The 26,594-nt window shown below is 39.5% G+C and overlaps 2 protein-coding genes, 5 non-coding genes and 1 pseudogene across 7 annotated transcripts in view; 4 read left to right on the top strand and 4 right to left on the bottom strand.

Annotated features, from left to right (window-relative positions):
* LOC109481846 (branched-chain-amino-acid aminotransferase, cytosolic-like) overlaps nt 1-5,626 on the top strand; it is a 46,168-nt gene extending 40,542 nt beyond the window's left edge. The window contains exons 6-13 of the mRNA XM_019784467.1: nt 436-599; nt 1,118-1,205; nt 1,782-1,836; nt 2,312-2,397; nt 3,061-3,129; nt 3,808-3,879; nt 4,853-4,927; nt 5,442-5,626. Coding sequence (XP_019640026.1) covers nt 436-599; nt 1,118-1,205; nt 1,782-1,836; nt 2,312-2,397; nt 3,061-3,129; nt 3,808-3,879; nt 4,853-4,927; nt 5,442-5,486 — 654 coding nt within the window. The 3' untranslated portion in view covers nt 5,487-5,626. The remainder of the gene's footprint in view (nt 1-435; nt 600-1,117; nt 1,206-1,781; nt 1,837-2,311; nt 2,398-3,060; nt 3,130-3,807; nt 3,880-4,852; nt 4,928-5,441) is intronic.
* A 5,165-nt stretch (nt 5,627-10,791) lies between these two features.
* Nucleotides 10,792-10,864, bottom strand: Trnav-aac. The gene has a single exon. It is a non-coding gene; the product is annotated as a tRNA-Val (tRNA).
* A 2,031-nt stretch (nt 10,865-12,895) lies between these two features.
* Nucleotides 12,896-21,996, top strand: LOC109481785 (annotated as a pseudogene).
* On the bottom strand, nt 17,394-17,466 carry Trnav-aac. The gene has a single exon. It is a non-coding gene; the product is annotated as a tRNA-Val (tRNA).
* Nucleotides 17,971-18,043, bottom strand: Trnav-aac. Its single transcript has one exon. It is a non-coding gene; the product is annotated as a tRNA-Val (tRNA).
* On the top strand, nt 18,521-18,602 carry Trnal-aag. Its single transcript has one exon. It is a non-coding gene; the product is annotated as a tRNA-Leu (tRNA).
* Trnav-aac lies at nt 19,202-19,274 on the bottom strand. The gene has a single exon. It is a non-coding gene; the product is annotated as a tRNA-Val (tRNA).
* LOC109481863 lies at nt 21,947-26,435 on the top strand. The gene is made up of 7 exons (XM_019784490.1): nt 21,947-22,058; nt 22,347-22,433; nt 22,734-22,862; nt 23,387-23,518; nt 24,038-24,154; nt 24,518-24,704; nt 25,193-26,435. The coding sequence occupies exons 2-7, from the start codon at nt 22,359-22,361 to the stop codon at nt 25,324-25,326; spliced, it is 774 nt and encodes a 257-aa protein (XP_019640049.1). The 5' UTR covers nt 21,947-22,058; nt 22,347-22,358; the 3' UTR covers nt 25,327-26,435.
* The last annotated feature ends 159 nt before the right edge of the window (nt 26,436-26,594 follow it).

Here is a 26,594-nt window from a genome sequence, read left to right as displayed (position 1 = left end):
AAAATTATCATGATCCTGGGCCCTCTTGGAAATCTTGGGCCCTCTTAGAAATCAACAATTTACTGTTGAAGAGGCCACCCACGTGTTTAAAGGCATCCTATGCGATTTCAGAGCAGTAAAACTGGAAATATTCGGAATAAGGCAATCTTTATGATAGTGATACATACTGCTTCAGATTAGCACATTTCAATCAGTATTTCATAGTTCGGGTATTTAAAACTGAACAAACAAACTCCAAGATGAAACTGCAGAAACAAGCTCCAAGTTGAGTCCTTTATTTTATGGGTGGTACCCTAAAAATCAGCCAAAGGCCCTTCCAGTAACCATTTCCCGTCAGAATTTTGAGTCAATATATATTGGGATAATGTAGTTTCAACTCAGCATGTAGATAAGTGTTGTATTAACAAATTCATTTCATATTGATTTATCCTACAGCCCACCCTCGGAGTGTCACAGGCAGAAGAAGCCATGTTGTTCGTGCTGCTGGGTCCCGTCGGCGCGTACTTCAAGACGGGAACGTTCAACCCGGTATCTCTCATGGCGGACCCGCAGTACATCCGCGCTTTCAAGGGCGGCGTCGGGAACTACAAGCTCGGCTCGTAAGTGGGGTGTTCGGCTTGTGTTTGGAATATTAGGCCACAGCAAGTAAATTTTATGGATGACATCCTCCGCAGACTCCAAATCTAGTGCGATCGGGCAAAAAAAAAAACAAGACGGGCCAAAAAAACAGGGTTCCTACATTTTAGAATTTTGACTCAATCATCGTACAAATGGTTTTGATTCAGTGGGAACATCACATATATACAGCCAACATCACATATCACTGCATCAAAGTAAGAAACAAAACATTAAATCAGAGCCTTTTCTTATCTCCTCTCTTCATACCTATCTGCCAGCCACCTTCCGGGATGGTAACAGACATCTTTGCCCATTTTCATGTTGACCAGTGATCACTGTCAGAAGGCAACAAAATTTCTTGTTTTTTTCTTCCCAAATCAGGCGAAAATTGATGTGCGCGCTGATGTCATCCATAAAAATTACTTGCTGTGACCTAATGGCTTGAATGGCAATAATATGTACATATAGCTGAAGAGATAATATTTTGCTGTGTTTGCAGGAACTACGGCCCTACAATTCGGATCCAGAAGGAGGCAGAGCGGCGTGGGTGCCAGCAGGTTCTCTGGCTGTACGGAGACGATCATCAGGTCAGTTTGCAGTGTACAAAATACTTTTTTGAACCCACTGGGCAACCTACGGCAAAAATTAGGTTGCCCATCAGAACTTTAGGTTGCCCCACCTATAAGTTGCTACTTTCCTCAAATTACATTTAAGTATGTTACATACATGTACATAAGCCTTTGACAATATTTCCAACAGCCTTAAGTTAACTGATACTAGTAATAGCCATTAATACCTAAAATTAAAAAGGATCTGCCAGATACAGTGGTGCAAGCCATGATTTCGGGGGGGGGGGGCATTCTTAAAATTCAGGTAGCTAACTGGGCTACCTAGGTTCAAAAATAGGCTGCCCTAAGTAAAATTGGGTTGCCCGGGGCAACCGGGCAACCAGGTATTTTGCACCCTGGATTGGGACTTCATTCCAATTTCCTATAATCTAATATATATGACACAAAATAATTTCAGACTGGCTAGAACATTGTTCCAATAATTTGACTTAAAAGTTCTGTTTCAAAATGTTTCTATCAATAACTTGACTACAGCGTTGCACTTCTTTTTATTGCATTCTGTAAGTCTTCAAAGTCATTGTTTTCTTCCTACAGCTAACAGAGGTTGGCACCATGAATATCTTTATGTACTGGGAGAATGAAAGTGGAGGTGAGTTAAGTTCAGCAACATTCAACGTTAACGTTTTTTTTTTGTCGTACCTGGGCTGCAATTACGTTCAGTACGGGTGTTCCAGACCGGGCCGTACTTTACAGTGCGGCCTCAGCGTCTTTACGCGTACGGCCTGGGCTTCCAAATGTTTCATGTAACGATTCGTATGCGTTTCGCCCTAACCGCGTGCACCGCTTTCGAAAATTTGGAACTGATGTTGTTGCATTTTTTGGGTTTAGGGACACCAAATTTTCGCTCATTTCGCATTGATCATGAAAGGCATGTTTACTCGGGTGGGTATGACATAAATAAAATGCAACATAGTGTATTCCGCATCACCCTCGGTCCCAGCCCTCCCGCGGATCGGATCTCCCTTATGTAGTTTACAGACATTTTATGTTGTCAAATGGTAAGTGAGTGTAAGTTACACTGCAAAAATGAACATGTACCAGATTGACTTTGAACTGTTGTTTAGAGCCAGAGCTGGTGACACCTCCACTAGAGGGAATCATCCTTCCAGGAGTGACCAGGAGAAGTCTACTGGACCTGGCACGGGGATGGGTCAGTACATTAACAATACTGTCATGTTTATTTGTTTTGTAGAAAATGCCCAGAATATACATTTTGCCAATTATAACCACTCAAAATGCCCAAAATATACATTTTAACAATACTGTAATTCACTTTGTGCATGTCCATGGTAACAAAATTTCAAGGTCTGACAAAAATGGACATGTTTGTGTTCATTGTGCGACAGATACAGAAAAAAGAAAGTTGAGGAATTATTAATTGTTGATGGTAATTATGATAAGTTCACAGTAAAGACTGAAGTGACTGTTAAAACTGTGAACATACAATGTCATGTAAAATCATGATGAAAAAAGTGAGGAATTACAGTTAGAAGGTAACATTTGCAAAGAAAGAAGCAAAAAAATTGTTTACCTTTGCATATGGTGTAGCCTAACAAACTACTGCTCAGTTTATTCTTAAAAAATACTCAAAATTTAATGTATTCATCAAAATTGTGACACAAATCAAATCTTTATTAAATATCAACATGGCAGACGTGCCGAAGTACTTTGGGCACGTCTGAATTGCATTGACATTTTACAATAACCACAAGCTTAAGGTAAACATAACAATCAACAAAGAATTTTAACGACCTTTGTATAGCATTAGAAAAGAATTTCAGACCATTTATTGATTTTCAACCTTGTTTTACAGAATGAGTGCAAAGTGACAGAGAGAACCTTCACAATGCATGATTTGGTCAAAGGACTTGAGGACAACAGAGTAGGCTATATTTTACTATTACTAGTAACTTACATGTAACATCTACATGCATGTGGAAATCATGATCAAAAGTCATGCAAAACATGATTTAGTGTATTTTTTGTTTAACAATGAATGCAAAAGCCATACATATCTCGTTTTAATCGCTTTCATTTCTTGTGTAAAATGTGTACGAATGTAGAAGTTTATGTAATATCATTTTTTTTAATTATTTTTCAAACTTTATTAATATTCACAATGTTACATTAAAAAGAGATACATAGTTGACATACATGTACTATCGTGTGGGATGATACATAAAAATCAAGGACAGTTTTTTTTAAAGGTAACGTTATATGGGGATTGTCTGTATATAATGATATCCCATTGTTCATTATGTTCTATTTCTATAATTTGATTTAGTCTGTGCTTGAAAATTATATATAAATATGTAATATCATGTGATTGCAGCTAATTAGTGCATGTGGTTTACCATGGCTTTTGCATGAGTTTTAACCATGCGTTACACAATTTTCTATCATTTGAATGTGAAAATCTGAATGCAACTTTTGTACAAGAAAGAAACAAGATAAAGCTGCTTGTAGAATAAAGAGGAAGGGAAGTTAATTGAGATCTATACTGTATGACTTGAGATGATATTTATGTTTTAACCCTCGTTACTATATCCCCCCCCCCCAGGTTAAAGAGTTGTTTGGTGCTGGTACAGCCTGCGTGGTCTGTCCCATAGACAGAATTCTGTATGGGGAAAAGGTGAACAAGTTTTCCTAAATTACAATTTATACATAATTATTATATTCAGATATATGTGCGTGCTTTGCTTTAGGATGTACTTAAATTATTGTTCTTTCTGAGAATTTTATGGCTCTTTCAGTAGACTAAATAAATTTCCAAACAGAATCTAATTTATAAGTTTTACCATATTTGTGAAAAGATTGACATAGCAGGTGACTATCACCTCTTCAAGGTGTCAAACCTGAGACCAGACTGTAAGGTTTGAACTACTCACATTGGGAAGGTCCCCTACTCTTTTCTATACTAGTGTGGCAGGATCTTGAAAGTAACCTCCAGCTTTGTATACATGTACGTCATCTGGATTTGAACCCAGATCCTTTGAATTAAGATATCATTCTGAGTCCACAACCCTAACTACAGACCACATTACCACATATTAAAGTTAGTAAAGACAGTGTCCAGTTGATACTGTCTGGCCAAATAATGGACACTGTCTTGGGTACTGAAACACGCTGCTTGTAGATAAGGCCACACCAATTTAATTTCTTGGTTAACGGATTTTTCTAGAAAAATAATGGAGCGGGCGGGCGAAAAAAAATAAAAATAAAACAGACCTAGGCATCCTATTATGGCCCAAAATGGTACAATAGGAGCCATGAAGTCAACACACCAGGCCGGTTCAGATTTAAACAATGAATTTTGAACTTTTAATTATGATAACATTGCATTGAAAGATGGAATAACTGCAACAACTGGGAAGAAAAGGACTGTTTTCAACTGTTCAGGGCAAAATATCAGCATTTTGCGGTTGATTCTGAATTTTTAATTTTATTTGCAAATCAGAAAAAATGAAGCGGGCGAATCTGTTAACCAAGAAATTAAATTGGTGTGGCCTTAGTGTAGATTAAATTTTATATGTTCGAAATGAGCGTGGATAATAAATAGAATCCAATTTCTTTCCTAAAATTTTGTTTTCTGTTTGGATTTTCAGGACCTGCACATCCCCACCATGGACACAGGAGCCGTGGTGTGCAGGAGGCTGTATCAAGAGCTCACAGATATCCAGGTCTCTCTCTTTTTTTTTTACTCTTTAAGATTGAATCCTTCTTGAGAATGAGTTGGGAACTCACACAATGTAAAACATCTATGTTCACTTGCTTGAGTAACAGTTTTCTCAATTACTTGGATGTCTAACCATAGAACCAGGCTTCGAAATAATTTTTTCCTATTGTCCCAGCACTGTCCTGAAAATTTTCAATTGTCCCGAAGTGGGGTGAACTGTCCCAACCTGTTTTTTCAGGAAGTGAACTTGAAGTCAGCTTTATTTTGCTTATGTTCTGACTTCCATGCTCTGACTTCCATGCTCGCCATAATTGCGTCTTTTGGGGAGCTTTTTCTGGAGCCAAACAACATTTTGATGCTGTTATAATTTTTCTATTGTCCCAAAAATGTCCCAAATTGTCTTTTTAGTTGTTCCAGCTTAAATTTTAGTAGTCACTGGCCATCGGGACACCGTTAGTTTCAAGCCCTCAGAACTATGGTCTAACCTTCATCAACGCTCTATTTTGTATGTTTCACAGTTTGGGAGAGTGCCACATGACTGGGTGAGATCGATCGAGTCATGAGTTAGCAGCCAATCCTGGATCAAGCCATGAAACCACCGATACAACACTGTTTAGATACAGAGTAGTAACATTCAGGGGTCAAAATACTTTTTTCTCCATAGCCGCACAAGAAAAATTTACCTGCACCACTCAATTTAGAAAGTCAAAAATTATAATGGATCATACTAAAAACTGTTCAGAATACATTCATTTGTCATAATTTCTTTTTTCTTCTCTGGAACAGAGGTAAAAGTGCACCCTTGTTTAGAAAACAACCCCATTGAAATTTCACAAAAACATTTTTAAGAAATAAACTTGTCTACCGGATAAATTTGGGTTTTTGTGACCATAAGTTGTGAAAGATGAGATTTTTTTGTGTGTATTTATGTATACATGTACTTTCAATACAAAGGATCAACTCTTATACATGTATTACATTGAATTCTGACCACATAAAATATGGTGTTTGATCCCACATAGAGACAGCCATGACATCAACTTAGTTATTGATCTTTTTTTTTTCAAAAAGTACAATTCAAAATTTTGTATTGGCAGTGCTACAAGTAGAAGTAGCAAAATGTTAAGTCAACAAAATGTCTTTGCTTTGGCTTACATTTCGACCTAGCAAAGTGTACCAAGCCAGTATACGAAACTAGCTCTACTTTTCAAAATAAACAACAACTCTTGGTTGAAAGCTTCCTCAATAGATTAAGAAGATATGATATCTTTGAATGGAGATTAGTTAGTTTGAAATTACTTCCCACACCACGTGGTGCACAGGGCAGTGCCCATCTCCGTTTCTGTAGCCCATGGGCCACACAGTTGTGCAATTGTTAGAGCAAGGGGCTAGTCCATTTCTGGCTGTGTGTGCCTAACTCTCATACTCATTCCCAAATACCGAGTACTTAAAGCAGAGAAAGCAGTATTTACCATTTTTAAAGTCTTTGGTATGACTGGGCCAGGGATCGAACTCACAACCCACTGAATGCAAGGCGAGCACTGTACCCACTTGGCCATTGCACAGTGATTTAGTCTTTGCAAAAAAAAGACTTCAAAACAGAAGACCAAACTTTTAAGTCCTTAAAGCTAAAATTAAGGTGGTTGGATAGTGAGGGGTTAGCTTATAGCAATATGTAATAAAGAATTCAGTGGTGATGCGCCCTTTTTAATATATGGTCTATTTGAACATCCTTATGGATTTAAGTGTGTACATTACTGTACAGTATTATTGGGTGCAGAATGCTAGCTAGTATAATTGTGTATGCTGTGTCTGTATTTTACATGTTTGCCTTGCTGCTCTGTTGTGAGGTCTACACGTGTGAGGTCTACACGTGTGAGGTCTACACGTGTGAGGTCTACACGTGTGAGGTCTACACGTTTTGAGGTCTACACGTGTGAGGTCTACACGTGTGAGGTCTACACGTGTGAGGTCTACACGTGTGAGGTCTACACGTGTGAGGTCTACACGTGTGAGGTCTACACGTGTGAGACAGTCTGTGGTAGATGTAAAGTATGTTGTACAGTAATTACACTGTGTCTGAGTGATCACAATGACATTGCTGATTTACTTTTAAACCATGGTCACAAAATATTTTGCCATTGATCAGTCTGCTTGACGATAGGATTCTTTTGTGAACCATTGTTGCTAAAACATGCACAGTACAGATTCAAGTAGCTTTCAATCACATTTTAAACACGATTTGCACCATTTTTGCACATGAAATAACTTAAAAATTGGTGTAAAGTGCATAGGAAGGGAAGTTATTCGAGATCTGTACTACAGTATATGTCTCATTTTACCACGTACAAAAAGCTTTACGGAAGAGACGATTTAAAAGTTTGGTCACCAGGTTATCTTTATTCTATGTGTTTGATTGGTATTTAATGTGGAGTTTTATTTGGAGTTAACTGTGTTGCAGTATTAGAAAGAAACATCCGTAAATAATTTCATCAGGTTGGTAAACGAATAAGTAGCAAAGTTCTTTGATCGCAACCATTTATTTTTTGCGAGGCTCGTAAAAAATAAATGGTTGTGATAACAGAACTTTGCTATTCAGTATTAGAAACAGTTTCTAACAAATTTGTTAATCATAAATTATGAACAGGGTTTCAACTTACTACCTTTCTGTTGTACCTCATATTTCAGTAGACATCGTGCTCCGTGTCTTGCCATACAACTTTTGTTGCTGTGAAACTACTAGTAATTCTTTATGTGTATGATTATGATACGGTAAGGCCATACTGATTTGACTATATGGATGACATCCTCTGGGCACACCAAAAGTGATGCGAGCATGCAAATATAAAAAATTTGCCTTCTTTTTGAAATTTGAATGGTGGGGAAGGTTGAACAAAAAATCATTGAACACACAGAGCATAGCACAATGTATATCATACAATAAATTATTTTAAATTACCTTTGTATACTTCACCTTTGCTGCATAATACTTGGTAGTGCAGGTGAAAATTTGAGCCCTGCTTCCATTCCTCTGGGTTTTTTGTTTCCCCCTGTCATCCTTTAAGTACCAAAACAAGACTTCAGAGAGCTCATACCACCATGAAATATGTAAATATGTTTTTTGTCTCATTGATTATGGAAATAAGGTTGTGATTTTCATAATCTATTTTAACTTATGGTTTCCTTAACTCAAATTACAATATTTTGCATTTGAGATTCCTATCCTTTGGCAATGTTTCATTTCAACATGTCCACATTAACATAAAGGCGTTCTGAAGTTATGATGACTGCAAATGTGCGAAAACACACAGACAGACAGACAGACAGACCAAAACATTACCTTCATTTTTCATGGAAGTTAAAATACTGTATGGTTGCAAACAGTTTCAGGAGGAATGGAAAAACAATTGTTGCACGCAGATGTCATCCATATATTAAGTCAGTGTGGCCTTAAAAAGCTGATTATGTACTTAGTAACTTACTATATAGAGTAGTGTGAACATGTTAACTGACAGGGGTCAGGGGTGCCAGAGTACAAATGTATACAATGCAATTTTACAGTACAGAATACAGTACATATTAGTATACATATTAGTATACATATTAGTATACAGTGCAATTTTACTAGTAAAATTTTACTAGTAAAATTGCACTGTATACTAATACGATGGCACTGTATTCCATGAAATTGCACTGTATACTAATGCGATTTCACTGTATTCCGTAAAATTGCACTGTATTCCGTAAAATTGCACTATATTCCGTAAAATTGCACTGTATTCCGTAAAATTCACTGTATTCCGTAAAATTGCACTGTATACTCTGGCACCCCTGGAGGTGTAATATAGGACTTAAGGATACTTCTTAAAAAGTAAGACTGTTAACTCACAAATGTTCACAGGAGAGTGATGCACTAGTTATCACTTCAAGTTCAACTGTATGTCTCATTAGTACTGCACAGATATTATCACACAACTTAAACATATCATTGCAACTTGTCATGTTAACTTATGACAAAGGAACTGTCACATACACCACTCTTGACTATCATAGAAGTTCATCTGTGTTGGTAGTTACATGTTTAAAGTTAAAACTTTTGGTCCAACACAAAAAAATTCTCTCACCTAGAGCTTTCGACCAGTCACTCTGGTCGACCTTTGACCCAGTGTTGACGTCACACTTCAAAGAAGCCACGTGACAAGCTTCACTGGGTCAGTCGACTGAGGAAGACCAGAGTGACTGGTCGAAAGCTCTAGGTGAGATAATTTTGGACCAAAAGTTTTAACTTTAAACACCACACACCAGACTGTGGAATTTTGCTGCCTTGATGTACAATGTAGTCTGCCTTGCTGTGAAAAGAGCAATACTAGTACTTTGTAGGAAGAAATATACATGTAAGTAATAAGGTTACTGTATGATTATTGTATGATATAGGTATATTTTTACAGGTAGATAGAAACTGTTGCAGTCTGTTTTGTGCCTGTAAATTGCCTGATGAAATTTCGTCTTATTGCTCCAAGGTCAAAAAATACTTAGGGCTTCAGTACTGTTAAATTCTCTACCATATGTTCACTGTCATAAACTTCTCATATAATATGGTAAATGATGATACATGTACACATGTGTTAAAGGTTTCATAAAGCCATGTTGATTTCGTTATATGGTTATTATTATGAATGACATCCACACAGTTTCCAAAAAAAAAAAGGTTTTCAACCATACAATAAATCGTACAAAACAGTTACAAAATGAGCAAATATTACCATAAGTTGCAAAAAGAATATTTAAAAACGATGTCGTAGAATGTCAAAATCAAACAAAAAAAAGACGAAAAAGTAAAGAAATGAATTTGAAGAATAGATTATCCACCAAACCATACTCATAGGTTCAACCTTCATGATCCATAGATTTCATAATGAAAGCAACTTTTTTTTTTTGCAAAACTGTTTTTTATTCACACGCTCGCATCAGTTTTGGGGTTCCCAGAGGATGTCGTCCATATAATCAAATCAGCATGGCCTAATGATAAAGCAACTTTTATAGGGTCTACCATTTCATATAGCGTTAATGTATGTTGCTGTGTTTATGTACATGGCCCTGTTGAACAACCTATGACAGAATTCCTTTACTTACATTTCTCTTTGTTAATCTGACTTTCTTTTCTGAATTCAAAAATGACATTGATAGCACCCTAATTTCTGTGACCAAATGTGTGGGTTTGGAATAAGAACGAGTTACAATGTTACTCTGTACATGTACCATGTTACACACTCAGTCTGAGTATTAGCCGTGGGAGTACGTTTGTGTTCAATTATTACATTAAGTTATGTCTTTGCAGTGAGGACTAATAAATTGTAAATAAAATGACTGACACTGGCCTTTGTCCAAATATTTTTTTTTTCAGAACACACACACAGAAGCAACGTTTTTTCATCGAGCCTAAGGCCACACCAATTTAATTTCTTGGTTAACGGATTCGCCCTCTTCGTTTTTTTCTGATTTGAAAATAAAAATAAAAATTCAGAATCAACTGCAAAATGCTCATATTTTGCCCTGAACAGTTAAAAACAGTCATTTTTCTTCCTAGTTGTTACAGATATTCCATCTCTCAATGCAGTGGTATCATTAAAAGTTCAAAATTCATTGTTTAAATTTTGAACCAGCCTGGTGTGTTGACTTCATGGCTCCTATCATACTATTTTGGGCCATAATAGGATGCCTAGGCCTGTTTTTATTTATTTTATTTTTTTTTCGCCCGCCCGCTCCATTATTTTTCTAGAAAAATCCGTTAACCAAGAAATTAAATTGGTGTGGCCTAATGGTAGATAGAAATATAAGAAAGGTTTTTTTTTTTTTATTTTGTCAAAATGATTCCGCCCGGGATCGAACCGGGGACCTTCTGCGTGTTAGGCAGATGTGATAACCGCTACACCACGGAATCTTCTGGCGTGGAACACATGAAAATATCTATCACGACCTGGAACAGTCAAATAGAGTGAATGTGCGTGAATGCATGGTTTACGAAATGTATATCAGACAGTCATGTCATGCATATTTCTCTGTTTATTTGCACAACAAGAAATTATATAATACAATAAATAATATACAGTGCAGGAAGAGGGCGAAAGCGTATATAGCTTAAACTAGACCCTCTAAAATTGGTCAAAATTAAAGTAGTACATAGAATGTCATAACGATAATTAAATAACAAATGGTATGTTTTCTCTGTTTTTTTTTTTTTATTCAAGCATTGTCATTCGCGAAACCTAACGAACCCTCCTACAAGTGCTGCACGTATGAAATTACTACCAGTTACCCCGGACAAACTTTTTGTATTAAACTCAGAAATTCTTCAATAGTTGCGGGGTACGTGGTTTGGGGGGCGTATCTAATATGAATAAGAGCGGAGATTTTGTAGACAAATTAATTTTTCGAGAGTAAAAACAAAAAGATCGGAGATTCTACAGACAAATTTATTATTACTCCAGTTTTAAAGCACTACAAATTTAGATTCAGAACCATCGGAATATGCCTTGCAAGTGGTTTTAAATTATTTTGTTTGATTTGTTATTTTGAGCTGGCAGTTGAATGCAGCAAGTCAAAAATACCTGCAACTATTAAACATTCTACAAAGTCACATTTTCCAATTTCACAGAAAAAAAACTTCTGTATAGACATATTAAGCTGATCAGTCCAGACGAGGTTTTTTAGAATTAATTTGTCTGTTTCCATATTAAATAGCGAAATTATATATGTTTATGTAACACTTAATAAACATTCTAGAAAGTTACATTTTTCAATTTTAAAGAAAAAACTGATGTAGACATATTAAGCTGATCCGTCCAGACGAAGCTTTTTGAATTAATTTGTCTGTTTCCATATTAATTCGCGAAATTATATATGTTTGTGTAACACTTATAAACATTCTAGAAAGTCACATTTTCCAATTTGAAAAAAAAAACTGCTGTAGACATATTAAGCTGATCCGTCCAGACGAAGCTTTTTAAAATCAATTTGTCTGTTTCCATATTAAATCGCGAAATTATATATGTTTGTCTAACACTTAATAAGCATTCTAGAAAGTTACATTTTCCACTTTCAAAGAAAAAACTGCTGTATAGACATATTAAGCTGATCCGTCCAGACAAAGCTTTTTAAAATCAATTTGTCTGTTTCCATATTAAATCGCGAAATTACATATATGTTTCTGTAACACTTAGTAATTTGTCTGTAAAACTCCGGGTATTTGATATTCAACAGGCCTCACAAACTTTGTTGTATTGTACTGGTTTTATTTCAGAAATAAAAAGACTGGGCATCCTTTTAAAAAGTGAACAATAACCAATGATGTGGCTCGCATCCTTATAAGAAGTAAACCGAGAAGACGTAATTAAAACAACAAGAACAACACAAAAGGAAGATGTCAAACTTTTCTCGAATCTGTAACAAAATGGCTACATGTGTCTTAAAATAGCCATTGCAAACGTAACCGAGCTCATGTATTTATTGCGTGCTTGCATAAAATTTTGCCTATACCGGAGAGTCATACGTTAAACTGAATTTTTGTGGCCCCAATTAAAAAACGGTGGCGCTATAAGAGAGCGCATTTGCCGGATGAGTTGGGAGAGAATCGATGTTTTCGTAGGTTGGTATCCAGTCTTAAGTGATTGGGGGTGTTAGGGTGTTCAGGCAGACTGTGTCTTCGGGGGCTCTAATAGCTTCCCCCGCCCAGTGCAACAGGCCGTCCCGGTAGGTGTGTTACGCTAATAAGAGACAGTTACCTTGGGTGCCAAACTAGTATCGGGCTGTTAGCAGTTTTCCTTCGGCAGCCAAGAGCCCTTCGCCCGCCTATCTAAATTACCGCTACGGGGGAGTTGAGCCCGAGGGGTTTGTCCGGCCCATGATTAACAAAATCTCTTCATAATCATAACAGAATCAGGTGCGTGGTTACTGAAAGATGAGGCTTCTCGCCATGTTGTTTCTCCTGGTCCTGGTGTCCACCTGTGTAGCTTCAGAAACCCCCTGCCCGCCTCAGTGTAGGGAAGCAAGTCGGCTGCAGGATCTCCCCACCGACATCAGACTTAACCAACAGGGTTTGACGTCAATGGGAGATATCCCTCTTAATTCATGGCTCGTCTGCAATGGTCTAAACAGAACTACTGGTACTTCTGTTTCCATTCCAACTACTAGTATACCTTGCATTGATGTGAACAAATCAACAGTGGCCATAATCGGATATCCATTCGGAGTTTTGTTGAAGAGGACACTAGCAAGCTATTCGAGAATCACCATTCTGGCTCTGGTAAAAGGCCAAATCTCGGATATTGAGGACAATGCCCTGACTGGTCTGGTTACTATGGGAAGGTTGGATCTGACATATAACAGGCTGGTTCATGTGAAGCAGGGCTGGTTCTCTGGTCTGACGTTCCTTGTTTCGCTGGCTTTGTCCAGTAACCAGATAATTCAAATGGAACCCGGGTGTTTCAATGGTCTACCCAATCTTCACTACCTCTATCTGAACGACAACCTGTTACGGAACGTAGAACCGGGCTGGTTATCTGGGCTGAACAAACTGAATGAGCTCAACTTAGAGTCGAACTGCATCGAGGTTGTTGCCTCTGGGACCTTCCAACAGCTGACCCAGCTCTACAGACTAAATCTAGCTGGAAACAGTTTGTCACATTTGGACGGAGGCACGTTTTGGGGGCTAAATTCTCTCATTTTCCTGGGCAGAATTGGCGCAAAGTCTGACACTGTCCCTGATTCGATAGCACACGATATGGCGTGGAGTCTTGCTCTGGGAAATTCCGACGGTTTCTTTGAAGGGCAGGAGGTGTCTGTGAAGGTATCCAACGGCCTTCTCTGTATTATAAACGACTATTCCAACAACTAACAAACACTCATGTGGACTTTAGATTCACCCCGAATCGCTGATTTCCACACCGCCCAGTACCACGTCGAACCCTGCAGCAGGTGGGGCGTTCATTCTCAACAGATCACAAGTCAGGCGCCTTTTGTTGTCATGATGCAGCGCGGATCGCTAAACCCACATATTGACCGATGCAGACAAGCGTGGGAAGCCGCCGGCATCACCCTGGCCTTACACGGCGGCGGGTTGAATCTCCGACTGGTGTCCATTTTGGAGGGAAACGCAGAGACTGAGGAGACTGTCGCAATTGTATTCGGCCAGGCACAAATGTCAAACGTCGAAAGCGAGGACCGGAATACCGTCACATGCTTTCTACTCATGGCAGACAGCAGCAGTCGGCTTGTGTTTGAAGTCTATGGAGCCAAGAATATGGTCAACAAAACGTACCCATATCCATACGGGTTCTGTAAAGACCAAGGCGGTGGTCTGATGTCCCAACCAACACCCGGACGATCGACTGTGTTGCCAGGACAACAGACTACGTTGCCAGGACAACAGACCACGTTGCCAGGACGACGGAACACGCCGACATGGCAACAGATCACGTTCTCAGGGCAACAGACCGCGATAGGACAACAGACCGCGATGTCCGGACAACAACAGACCACATTGACATTGACGACACTATCACCGGCCAGTACTATCCTCGATAGGCCTGTCATGATCAAAGATGAACTGGATCCGACCCAATCGCTTGTGTTGGCTGCTATTGCCAGTGTTAACGTTGGTCATCATTGGTGCGCTTCTGTTGAAGAAATACTCTTTAACCTCAGACGACCACCTGGACGCACGAGTTGCGGGATCTAGGCGAGATAGACCGGCTTCCGTCCCAGCCAGTTCCCGCGTTCCAAACCGTCTAGTCTCCTGTAGGTCGCTGCCTATGTCATTAACCACGGTCGAAGCTGTTTACTACGAGATCCCGGACGAGGCCATCTCAGCTGCCCAGCGGCCCCTCCCCACCGGCCCCTCCCCACCCTCCCGCACACGTACTGGGAGATTCCAGACGACGGAATTCCTAATGTCGCCAGGCCGAAATCTCTTCCTTTTATCAACAACCCAATAAGGAATCTCCAAGCCTCTTGTAGATCACTGCCCGCTTCGTTAAGTGACATTGAGCCAACCTATGGCGAGATCCCAGAGAAAGACGATGACCGGTTGCTCTTCTATGCTGCTGCCACTGACTTGACTCTCCCTGTTGTCAGACATAATAAAGGGGAGCGTCGCAGCACCCGTATGTATCACGGCGGCGTTGTAAGACAAATGGGGGAGCGTCGCAAAACCTGCATATACCACGACGGTATTGGTACAAATGTACGTAGTACTACTCAGAAGTGTACACCGGGCGTACATGTCCGTATGTATGGCAGAAGCATTGCTGGCAAATCCAATCGCGTAACCTTCTACAGAACTGTTACAGTAGAAGGAACCTCTCTCAACCAAAGCATGGCGGCATATAGAACAAGAGAGGACGCGGCTTTGGTGTCCTTGCGCGATGACCAAGACATGAGATCATACATAAACGCAAGAAATAATGTACCAGGAAAGTATTTAACGCCAACAACAGATGGGTGTAGGTCTCACTCACCTGAGGTCATACCTCAGGGTACATGTAACTCACTATGGCAAGTTGTAGGTGACGGTAGGTGCAAAATGCAACGTGCACATTCCCAACCCGCTCTCCCAACCTCGCGTGAGATATCTCAGAGGGAAGTCTCCTTCGTCCGTTCACTACCAAACGCCTACAGATCGTGGCAAACAGTAGAAGACAAAATGCACAGCAGGCAACAATCGCGTTCCCTCCCCGTACTCTTCAATGATTCAAGTGTTGATGAGGTTTCACATAAAAGTGAAGCGATCCGCACACTACCAAACGCCTACTTGTTAAGGGAGGTAACAGGTGGAAGAAATCGGAGTAAATTACGGCGGGCGTCCCTTCCATCGCTACCAACATCTATGTCTGAGACACAAACTCAAAATGAAGTGGACATTGTTCACACACTCCCAAACACCTACTGGCCGTGGGAGATCGATTCTAGTGGTCAGTTGGACAGATCGCGTCCAGTGCCTCCGGTGACCACCCTACCAAACACCTACTGGCCATGGCATATTTGAACGCGGGACACACACATGTAAACTGACCGTTACATTATCCTCCTTTCTACGTCCGTCTATGTTCACTATACTATTGTCATACTCCCTATATACAAACATTAACATTGAGAACCAGATAATTTTTCATTACACTTTGCAGTTTAGCAAAATTAGAACAAGAATTAGGAGATCTCATATATATGCAATATCTAAAGTTATTGTGAATGACTGTGTTTTGAATTTGCATCATTAGTTATGGAAATAAGGTTTTAATTGTCAATTATGTAAATACATATCATATGTGTAGTCATCATTTGATGTTTCCGCGAATTAACAGAGTAATAGTTAATGGAACATTCTTGTTACTCACGCCTGATGTAAAGTGAGGAATGGCATCTTACAACAATCATCTGAAATGTATAAGAAAATAAGAAAAGGCCCTGGTTTAATGTTTTGTTTCTTACTTTGATGCAGTGATATGTGATGCTGGGTGTGTATATGTGATGTTCCCACTGAATCAAAACCATTTGTACAATGATTGAGTCAAAATTCTAAAATGTAGAAACCTTGTTTTTTCGGCTCGCCTTGTTTTTTTCGCCCGTTCGCATTAGATTTGGAGTCTGCGGAGGATGTCATCCATAAAATTTACTTGCTGTGGCCTTATTAGAAAATTGCAAAATTCTTGATGTTAACGTATGAATACAATAGTCATGTGGCAGCAAAGGATGAACGTGTATATATTGTGCCCTGTCACCGGAGTGTAAACTAGATCAAAAGCGCCTTCCGTCTCATTAAATCTGTCTATATGACTTATAACGACTATGTTTAATTCCTCATGAAACTTGACAAACCATGTATCATTGGTTCAATATGTTCGTACATCTTTAACTGCGTCAAGAAGCGAGAAGAATTTGAACCTGTAAATAGTAGATCACATTGGTATGTATATAATATAATAGTATGTAAGTGCCATTGCTGTATTCTTTCTCCCTGTTTATTCATGACCTGTACTTTGCTTGTTACAGCACAAACGTACAATAAAGGTCTTATATTCATTATTGCTACTCAATGTTCTCTTATTCCTAAGTGTTTTCTAAGTGTTTATTATTTGGAATTCCGGTATAATCTACAAATAACTAAAAAAAGGTTTGACGACCTTCTTTTACGTACATGGCGTCATGCGGAGGTCAACTGAACTGCAGCCGGAACGCAGTTGCTTAATGCGGCACATATATACACGAACAGAAAAAATCTTCACAGCCCAAATCATACGGTCTAATTGTTTCTGGGCCATGTCAAAAAGTTCTAAGTATGAAATGATAACAAAAATGTGCCGAGAAATGACATTGAATGTCAATATCAGACAGATTTCTCTATCCATAATATTCTTTTTTGGTTGTTTGCCTCTCTGAAATTGTATTGTATGCCTTTAAAAATAATTATTGTAAAATGATTCCGCCCGGGATCGAACCGGGGACCTTCTGCGTGTTAGGCAGATGTGATAACCGCTACACCACGGAATCTCCTGGCGTGAAACCCATGAAAATATCTATAATGACCAAGAAGAGTCAAATAGAGTGAAAGTTCGCGCAGGCGTGGTTTCCGACGCAGTTGAACTTTCACTTCTGATAAAATGTACATCAGACAGTCATGTCATGCATATTTCTCTGTTTGTATATTTATTTGCACAACAAGAAATCACATAATACAATAAATAATATACAGTGCAGGAAGAGGGCGAAAGCGTATATAGCTTGTACTAGGCATTCTTCCTCTATACTAAATAAAATTGGTCAAAATTAAAGTAATGCATAAAATGTCATAACGATAATCAAATAATTAATGGTATGGTTTTCCTGTTTGTATTAAAATATTGTCGGTAGAACATTGCAAAGATAAAAGACTCAACTACATGCTTATATAAATGAAACATTGGTGATGTCAGATCGTGCATAAGTTGCATAATTGTTTTAAGAATAAGATATTTCATAATATGGCATGTCGTCATATATACTACAAAATAAAAATGATTCCGCCCGGGATCGAACCGGGGACCTTCTGCGTGTTAGGCAGATGTGATAACCGCTACACCACGGAATCTGGCTGCTCAACCGTCGCGAAAATATTGACATAACGATGTGTGTAACCTTTGCCCAGTGCGGTCTGCAGGCTGCACCTGTTGTTCTCAGTCTCCCATATGACGCGGGGTCCTAAAATAAACATATGTATTTGTTACTATTCTTCTGGCTACAACGATACATTCGTAAGGGGAAAGGGTGGAAGAGAATTCGATATGAATCCTGAAATATTTGTTTGTCGTTTTGAAGGTCTTCGAACAAAATTAAGGGTTGATTTTAAACCTCGACGAAATGATTTCAAGCCCCCCCCCCTCCAAACGTTCTACAATCTATAAATGTACTGCCATGTAGTGTACAAAGTTACCCCCTATTTTTTGGCTCCATTGTCATTTCCCCTACTCCTGTCAATGTGAGAGAAAGTTAGTATTGGATCGTGACATTTGAACTTCATTAGCAGATTAGTGTCGAGGGAGACATGTCGTCCTGCTATCGGCATGTAGGTAGCGTGGCCGAGCGGTCTAAGGCGCTGGTTTAAGGCACCAGTCATTTCGATGGCGTGGGTTCGAATCCCACCGCTGCCAGACCTTTTTTTCTTTTCTTCAAATTAATACAAATTACTCCAATGATTGTAAAATTTCATACCTATCTCATACCCACTCTTGTATTAGGTAGGTTAGCCTTATAAAAGTGTAGTTAATATGTACTAGTAGATGCCATACTTTATACCCTGTACAATTGTGTAGTAAAGTTATTGTTTAATAACAGACAGATAATGAACAAATAAAAGGCACAAAAATGTATCGTTCCCTAGATCGTGTGTGTCAATGGTACCCTTTTGTCAGATTTCTTTTTACCGAGGTTTACATGAAATCATGACCTGCAACCAAACTAATTAGGTACCGAAGTTTCTGCTATAACTTTTATTATCCGCAGATGATCTCAAAAGTAAAGTATTTACAAAAGTAAAAATGTTCAAATACAATTCAAACTCTACTACTGGATCAATGTTATGCTATAATGCTTTCTGACGTTTTGAGTGACATCCGTCACTCTTCTTCAGCTTCGCTATCCCGTGAAATGGAATGTTTTTAATTAACTGGGAAAATTAGTTGAACATCATGACAAATACTCATTAAGTGCCATTGTTCTGTAAAAGTTAGATGAGGATAGAATTTAAAAATGATTCCGCCCGGGATCGAACCGGGGACCTTCTGCGTGTTAGGCAGATGTGATAACCGCTACACCACGGAATCTTGGTGACTTTCGGACCCATTGCTCTCGATGGCCTGATGATAATTTAAGGTATACGTAACACGCCTGTGTGAAACACAATTTTTCACGGTTTTATTTGTATGTTTGGTCAACGTGGCATCAAAATTTTCCCTGTTACAGACGATTTTTCCGACACCACAGCCGAAAACTATAGACGGGATCGACGATCATCCTTAACTACGTATACGTGAATACGAGACGTGAGACATTCTGCCGAAGTGCTATGCACAATAGATTACAGGTTGCGTACAGACACAGCCCGTTCTGACTTGCTTCAGAATGATCCAGAATACGAGTACTCTACCCATTACATTTATTTGCTTCCATTCCTTTGAGGTTCAGTCACCTTATTTTGATCCTTGTTAAAAATGACTGTTTCCTTTTCTTAGTAATATGTGTATTTGGTTCTATTTTGGATAAAGTGATCACATCCCCACAATTCATAAGCCACGTTGTCAGGATAAGCTTCAAATTTTGATCACGTTTAGTTTTTGAAAGTGTTTCCTTTTCTCGGTACTATGAATACTACGTTAGACTTCTATTTTTGTACTGTGAGCACACAAAACAAGTTGTCAGGATGACCCTCAGGGTACCTAATCGTCTAGATAATTGATATTTGTGTCAAATGACCTTTAAAACAACACAGTATTGTCAGTATGGGGGAGGGGAAGAGATAGAAAATAAGGCCTTTATATATGATACATGTAAATGACAATCATAGGGGCTCGTAAGATAGTTGTACCAACAGTCCCCTGCGAGGGAAGGGGGCAAGATGGTCTTGTGGTTTAGCCTGGGTACCATCCTATTTGTATGCCGGGGCTCCCACACTCGCTTCCCTTCTTTTCGCCCCGTTATACAAGTAGGATGGTACCCAGGCTACTTGTGGTTAGGAATTTGACTCAGAATCTGAAGGTTCTGGGTTCCAATCCCTGGTAGGCTCCACTGCTGCCCATTTGAAAGGCACTTCGTTTGATTCAGGTAAAAATAAGTACCTAGCTTCGGTCTAGGATGGGACGTAAAGCAGGGGGTCCTGTGTTTGAGGTACTCATGTTAAGCAGCATACAGATCCCAAAATTATTGACACCTCATGAGTTTGTGGATACGTGATTATGTACATGTACGCAGGGTGCACACTGGACCTGCGCCTGTCCTTGCCAAATTCAGACAACTTTACCTGTTCTATTTTGGGAACTCTGAGCACATGGGATTTTCCGCCACGCAAGTTGTCAGGATGAGCCTCAAGGTATCTAATAGCTCGTAGACAATCGGTCAGTGCACTGCATGGCCTTAAAACGCTGTCAGAAATGTCAATGGGCTGTGTGTGTGGGTGGGGGGGGGGTGGAGAGACAAAGTTGAGAAATAAGAACTTTACAACTAGGTTGACAACCTTATAGCATAGAAAATGTTACATATCCTCTGTTATCGATACCAAGGCAGGGTATCAAAGGCCTGTCAAAAAGTTTTTTCTCTGTCACGAAAATCTGTATTCTTACCCAGATGTTTTCTCTGTATATGTGTCAGCTTACAGACTCCAGTCTGGTACAAGTGGTAGAATCGGCAATACTATCGATAAAGATTTCTACCGATTTCTGGCTTTGTCGATAGAGCTAGGTTCCTATCAGTATGCTGTTAAAATGTTACAGAGGTTTCCCTTTTAAAAATCTTACATTTTAAGTCAATCCAATGACGCCAATTAACGTTGAAAAGTTCTGGCGAGCATCTTAGAATTTGCAAATACTCCGATTGGAATATCTACCTAATCACCACCTGTCCTTACATGACTCCTGGTGGACCTTGGCTGAGACGTCGCCAACGTCCACTCTCCGAAGGTTCAATCAATTTTGGATTCTTCTAATTTTAGAACAAAACGTCACGTTTCCTTTTCTTGGTACTTCAGAGCACACGGGATTCCCCAGAACAATCAGGACGAGTTGTCTGAACGCCTCAGGCTGTTACATCTGTCATACACAATCGGCCATTGCACCCAATGACCTTCATGGAACACTTCAGTGGACGCTGTTTTTTTTTCGGGGGGTAGGGGGGCATGTTCTGACTGGAGTGGGCTTGGATGGGTGGTGGACAACAGAAAAGGAACCGTTACCTTACGGCTGTTACGCACGACACAATTAACGTTCAAAATATCAATGATATATCTGGTGTATTATTATTATCCCCTGCTACCGTGGAATTAAGTTGTGTCCTGAAGTGCATGCTGGGTAATAGCTGTAAACTTTGAAGCTTGAGTAATGTCGGAGCCCCACGCCCCGGTATGCACAGACACAAAGGCGTTTGAAAAAAAAAAAAAAACAGTCCTCAAATAATGAAGAAAATATTCATATCAAACTATATAACTGAGTTTTTGCCTAAATAACTTGTAAAAACTACACGACTGATTGTTTGTTACTTCCCACCATTCTAGAAGATTCTTGCACGTGGCCCCTCGGGCTGATTTCGAAGGTCGTATGACGTAGGTACCACACGTTTTGCTAAGTCAACGGAACGCCCAGTCATTTGCATATGTAATTGTTTTATTTTTGAAAAATATCGTTTCCTTGTCAGACACTGGAGCCCATTGTCTTGGTTTACCATAAATATGCGCCTGTGCAGAGGTTTGGGGCAGAGACGGGGAGAGACGACGACCGGAGAAGAGCCAAGAGAAGACAGACCGACCAACCAACCAACCGACAGACCGACCGATCGTGACCGACCGACCGACTGACCAACGAAGCTGAGCTCACCTCTGCAATTCAGAAGACCCTTCCAAGGTACGTTCTGCAAAGGTTCTACTCTTCCTATTACTAGCAGGTTATTATTTGTCTCTCATTGTTCAGCTAATACTGATATCAACTGTAATGTTACCTCTATGACACATTATTTTTGTTGGATAATTTTGCAGTGTTGTATCAATTTTGAATGTTTTGGATGAGAAAATCTTTTTTTTTCCTACACGTGAGTTGGCCCTGATTTATGAACACAATTATATATATATATATTTTTTTTTTCTGAACTTTATTTCTTGGTGTGTCAAGACATATGTAATTTTCTTGTTTTAGGACGACAGAAAAATGAGCTACACCGGAGACAAGAAGCCCCTTCCCCCATATGCGGGACCCCCTGCAGATCCCGAGGCTGACTTCAAGGTAGGAAGTTAGAATTTTATAAATCCTGACTGTTATATACTTTTTCTCACAGTCTTTGTTTGTAAAATAAGACATGTGTCCGGCCGTGAATAGTTTTATCAGATTGATAAGTCATTGAATAATTTGCCCTGAGGAAGGTGACAGAAGGTCACCGAAACGTCGGGTGAATAAAGCTCTTGGTTGTGTAGAAATAAAGTCTCTTATTCTGCGACACATATGATAATATCTTATTTCTGCGGACTGAAAGTGTAGTACAATCTAAGAAAACCTCCATGAAAGCTTACTTTTTCACCTCTGCAGGACCTTACCGCTCACCAAAAGAAAGTGAGGAATGGACTTGTAGTGGGGGCCGTGTCTCTCGTCCTGCTGGTGATCGGAGCCACCCTGCTGGGCGTGTATCTGTCCAGGGACGCCAACAACATACTCACGGTGAGAGCCCGATCACACATATACGATCGAAAATTAACGGAATGCATTCTTATGATAGTCGTTCGTGTGTTCTGCAAAATTCAGTTGTCAGTCCTGAAATACTTGAGCCACAGTCTTGTCTTGGTAGTCCTTCGCAATCGAAGACGACCGTCATCAGTGTTCTCATTTAGGGGTGTGTGTGACCTCATGTGACTTCTGAGTCCAAACCTTGAGGCACACAGTCGTCCACACATTTATGGTGGTCCGTTGTCAGGACTGCTGTTGTTGTTGTTCTGTGCATGTGACGTTTCTGAGGCACAGTAGCCACGACAAACATTAGCTATTAAACAAGTTGTAGAATTGAGCTCGTTGTGATGAGACCATGTACATGTAGTTTAGTCGTCTGTTGTGGTAGAACCGGCCACATGCCTGCGAGGCTGGTGTGTAATGCACCGAATGAAACCCATACATGGCTGAACAATCGAGTTTCAAAACAATGTTATTAACGCTGTGATTGTTCCTCTCTGACCCCGACTAACAAACAGACCAACCGTAAGCTGAAGTACGAGGGAAAGGTCATCGAAGAGAAGATAGAGGTGGATGTCAACTTGAAGACTGAGACTTTCTACACCAAGAGTGAGGACAGAGAGACTGCCATCATGTATGACACCAAAAATGTACGTGAGAAAAATTATCTGAAAAACAAAAACTACTACCTGAGAAAAAAATTCTCTCAACAGCGAAAAAATACTACCTGCCAGTGAGAAAAAATTCTTTGAACAACAAAGAATACTACCTGAGAAAAAATTCTTTCAACAACAGCTACGTATAACTGAGAAAAATTATCTGAAAAACAAAAACTACTACCTGAGAAAATTACTTTCAACAAAAAAATACTACCTGAGAAAAATTCTTTCAACAGCAAAAAATACTATTTGAGAAAAATTATTTCACCAAAAAAAATATTACATGAGAAAAAATTCTTTTAAACAACAAAAAGTACTACCTGAGAAAAAAATTCTTTAAACAACAAAAAATCTGGGCATTTATGATAAGCATCGTCTCTGTATGTTGCTGACTATAATTAATCTCATACACCTCTCAACCTTTTTTTAATGCGTATTTCGATGATACGTCGCTTTCTTGGGTTCTTACCTCTATCAGGTACATCTATAACTCCGTACTTTGTTTTGTAGGAACTGGCTGCATACAAGTTTTCCGGCCTCCACATTTGTTTCATCGTCGAGGACAACACGTACAGTGAAGAGGCTGCCGAGCAACTGGCAAATGATGTGAAGAACGAAGATGAAGAGGTAAGGACGACTGTTCTTGGTGATCTTCACTGTGAGCCGTTTTTGTTGTTGCTGTTAGATGTATGAGGTAATGGGTAGTCCCCATAGCTTTTTCGAGACTGTAGGTCATGGTTGTTTAGAGTAGGGTACGGTATTTGAAGGTAGAGCCCATCCCTCTCCTTCCTCCACATTTTACGTCCTCAAGGACACAACGTCTAGCCAGGAACGCCAAGAATCGAACCCATGACCTCTCGATCTCGAGTCTGCTAGTCTAGCCATTCAGCCATTCGACGTCTCGTGATGTTACTACTCCCACAACGTTTGTTTTAATTTGTTACAAGATACCTCTAGTTGTGAAAACAGGCTGTTCCTTTCGTTGTTCAGGACCGAGTAGAGGAGGCAGAGTCCGGCGGGGGACTGAACCTCACCCTGGATGAAAGTCGCGGAAAGGTCGACAAGTCAATCCTGAGCGAGAACATGCGCGACTTCTGCAAGAGCCATGAAGTCTACTGGGCCAACATTCGCCAAGTTCCCTCGGCATCGGACAGCGCGCCCGCAGCTGCTGATGACGGTAAGGCCGATAACATATAGCCACGCCCACATCTCTCAAAATATGCAAATACTTGACTCTCATTGGTCGATCCTCTAATCGCATTGCCATCATTTGGTTGGACTACTAATTGTGATTGACATTCAGGATTGGTCTGTTGATTTCCGGCAAAAATGACCTTCAAGTCCTTGTGCCCTACATGTCCTTGTAAGAAGGTGTTGGTAATGTTTATTTTCTTCATGATCAAGAACACAACTATAACTAAAAATGATTTTTGTTGAGGGCCCTTTCCTAGAATTATATGAACAGTACTAAAACTGTTCAATACCCACTTTGTTTGCAGGTTGGAAATAGTTTTAATTTACTGTTCACCCGATTCGAATGTAGCTTTACAGTAAAACAGCAGGACAAAAGAAATGCATTGATATGAGTTCGATGTTCTTGTGTTTTTCTCTCATAATTTCAGATAACTTAGCACTCAGTTTGAACTGGATTATTGCTTGTTTCAGGTGCAAAGAGGCGTAAGAAGCGACGCAGCTGCTACCACTACAGATGTGATTGTGTTTACTATTGGTGGTGGCATCGCTGCTTCTACTCCTGCCGCTACTACCCGTGCCGTTCGTATCCATGGTGGGGCAAGTAAAGTCATTTAACCCAGGACGTAACTAGCCTCTACCAGGAGTTAAGAGTAGCTAGAGACTTGCGACCAACAAAGCGTGATATCTTGAAATATCAAGATATCAAGCCGGGGGAGTTGGTTTCGGGTGCGGCAAACTGTACTCTCTTGCGGACCAGCTCCCCTGGAATGTTATGTCTCTGTTTAGCCAGCCAATTTCTACTCTTTCCAGCGGTATCCTGAAGCCTGGTAGAGGCTAGGATGTAACATTTACTTTCTTGTTAGAATAACGGTTACGATTTAACTATTCGAAATCTTACTGTGGTCATGGGATAATGCAATGGATTGTAGTCATAGAAAAACAGAAAAGCCACATTTTGCTATACTGTCTGTGACTTCAGTAGTGTCTGTTTTAGATGTCAGGTGAAAGAAGAACTTTCAACAGCTACTAAACATAGTACATAAAGAAAAGGGTATGAAAATTAACATCCTAATAACTGAACATCAAGAAATAAATTAGATACTGTGTACATCAAGTAGGGCTAGCTTCGGCATTTTTTGGTAATCACTAAACAGTCTTTTATATATTCACCTATTTCTGCATTGTAAGAGTTGCTAAAGTATAACTTTCAGAAAATTTTCTTCCTTTTTTCGCAAGAGGCTAGATATCGCTATCCACTATATTTGTATGGCAGTCGGCACAGAAATGCTATACTATTTGATAGTTATGTCCATGTAAAATTTTACTTTCGTTGTTATTTTTAACTTTACGTTATCAGATAGAGCAACTTAAAGTATTCTATCAGGTGTGACCAAACATTCCCAGTTTTTGTTAATAATCTTATATTTTGTCATTAGACTTCGGCGAAGAGTACGCAAGAGATGAAAAAGCTTCTTGTTGTGGGAAAACACTTGTATATGTCATAGATAATTGTTATTGTTTTCATGTGTACAAGTGTATAATCTAAGTTGTAGACGCTTTGTTCAAGCTATTGATTAGATTCATTCACGTACAGCATTTTTTAAAACTGGAAGCATAAAAGGATAAGATTACATGTACTTGGTGAAAAAGGTTCAAGTTTTCAAGTTTGGGGATGTCTCCTTCAATAAAAATGGTGAAGGATTACGAAACGAGACTTTTTGTGTGTCATCTTTAACTGTTGCTCAAGTAATTTTTTTTTATTTCAACATTTCAACAAAACCACAGTGGTAAGTAAACGAACTCAAGAGAAAGAGCTTATATTAACGTCACCACTTGACATAAAATGATAATTAAAAATTTATTTATTTATCTA

The sequence above is a fragment of the Branchiostoma belcheri genome, unplaced genomic scaffold (genome assembly GCF_001625305.1).
Source record: "Branchiostoma belcheri isolate BF01 breed outbred unplaced genomic scaffold, Haploidv18h27 scaffold58, whole genome shotgun sequence".
Lineage (NCBI taxonomy): Eukaryota > Metazoa > Chordata > Leptocardii > Amphioxiformes > Branchiostomatidae > Branchiostoma > Branchiostoma belcheri.
Note: the sequence above shows the minus strand (reverse complement) of the source record. Positions and strands in the feature narration are given on the sequence as shown.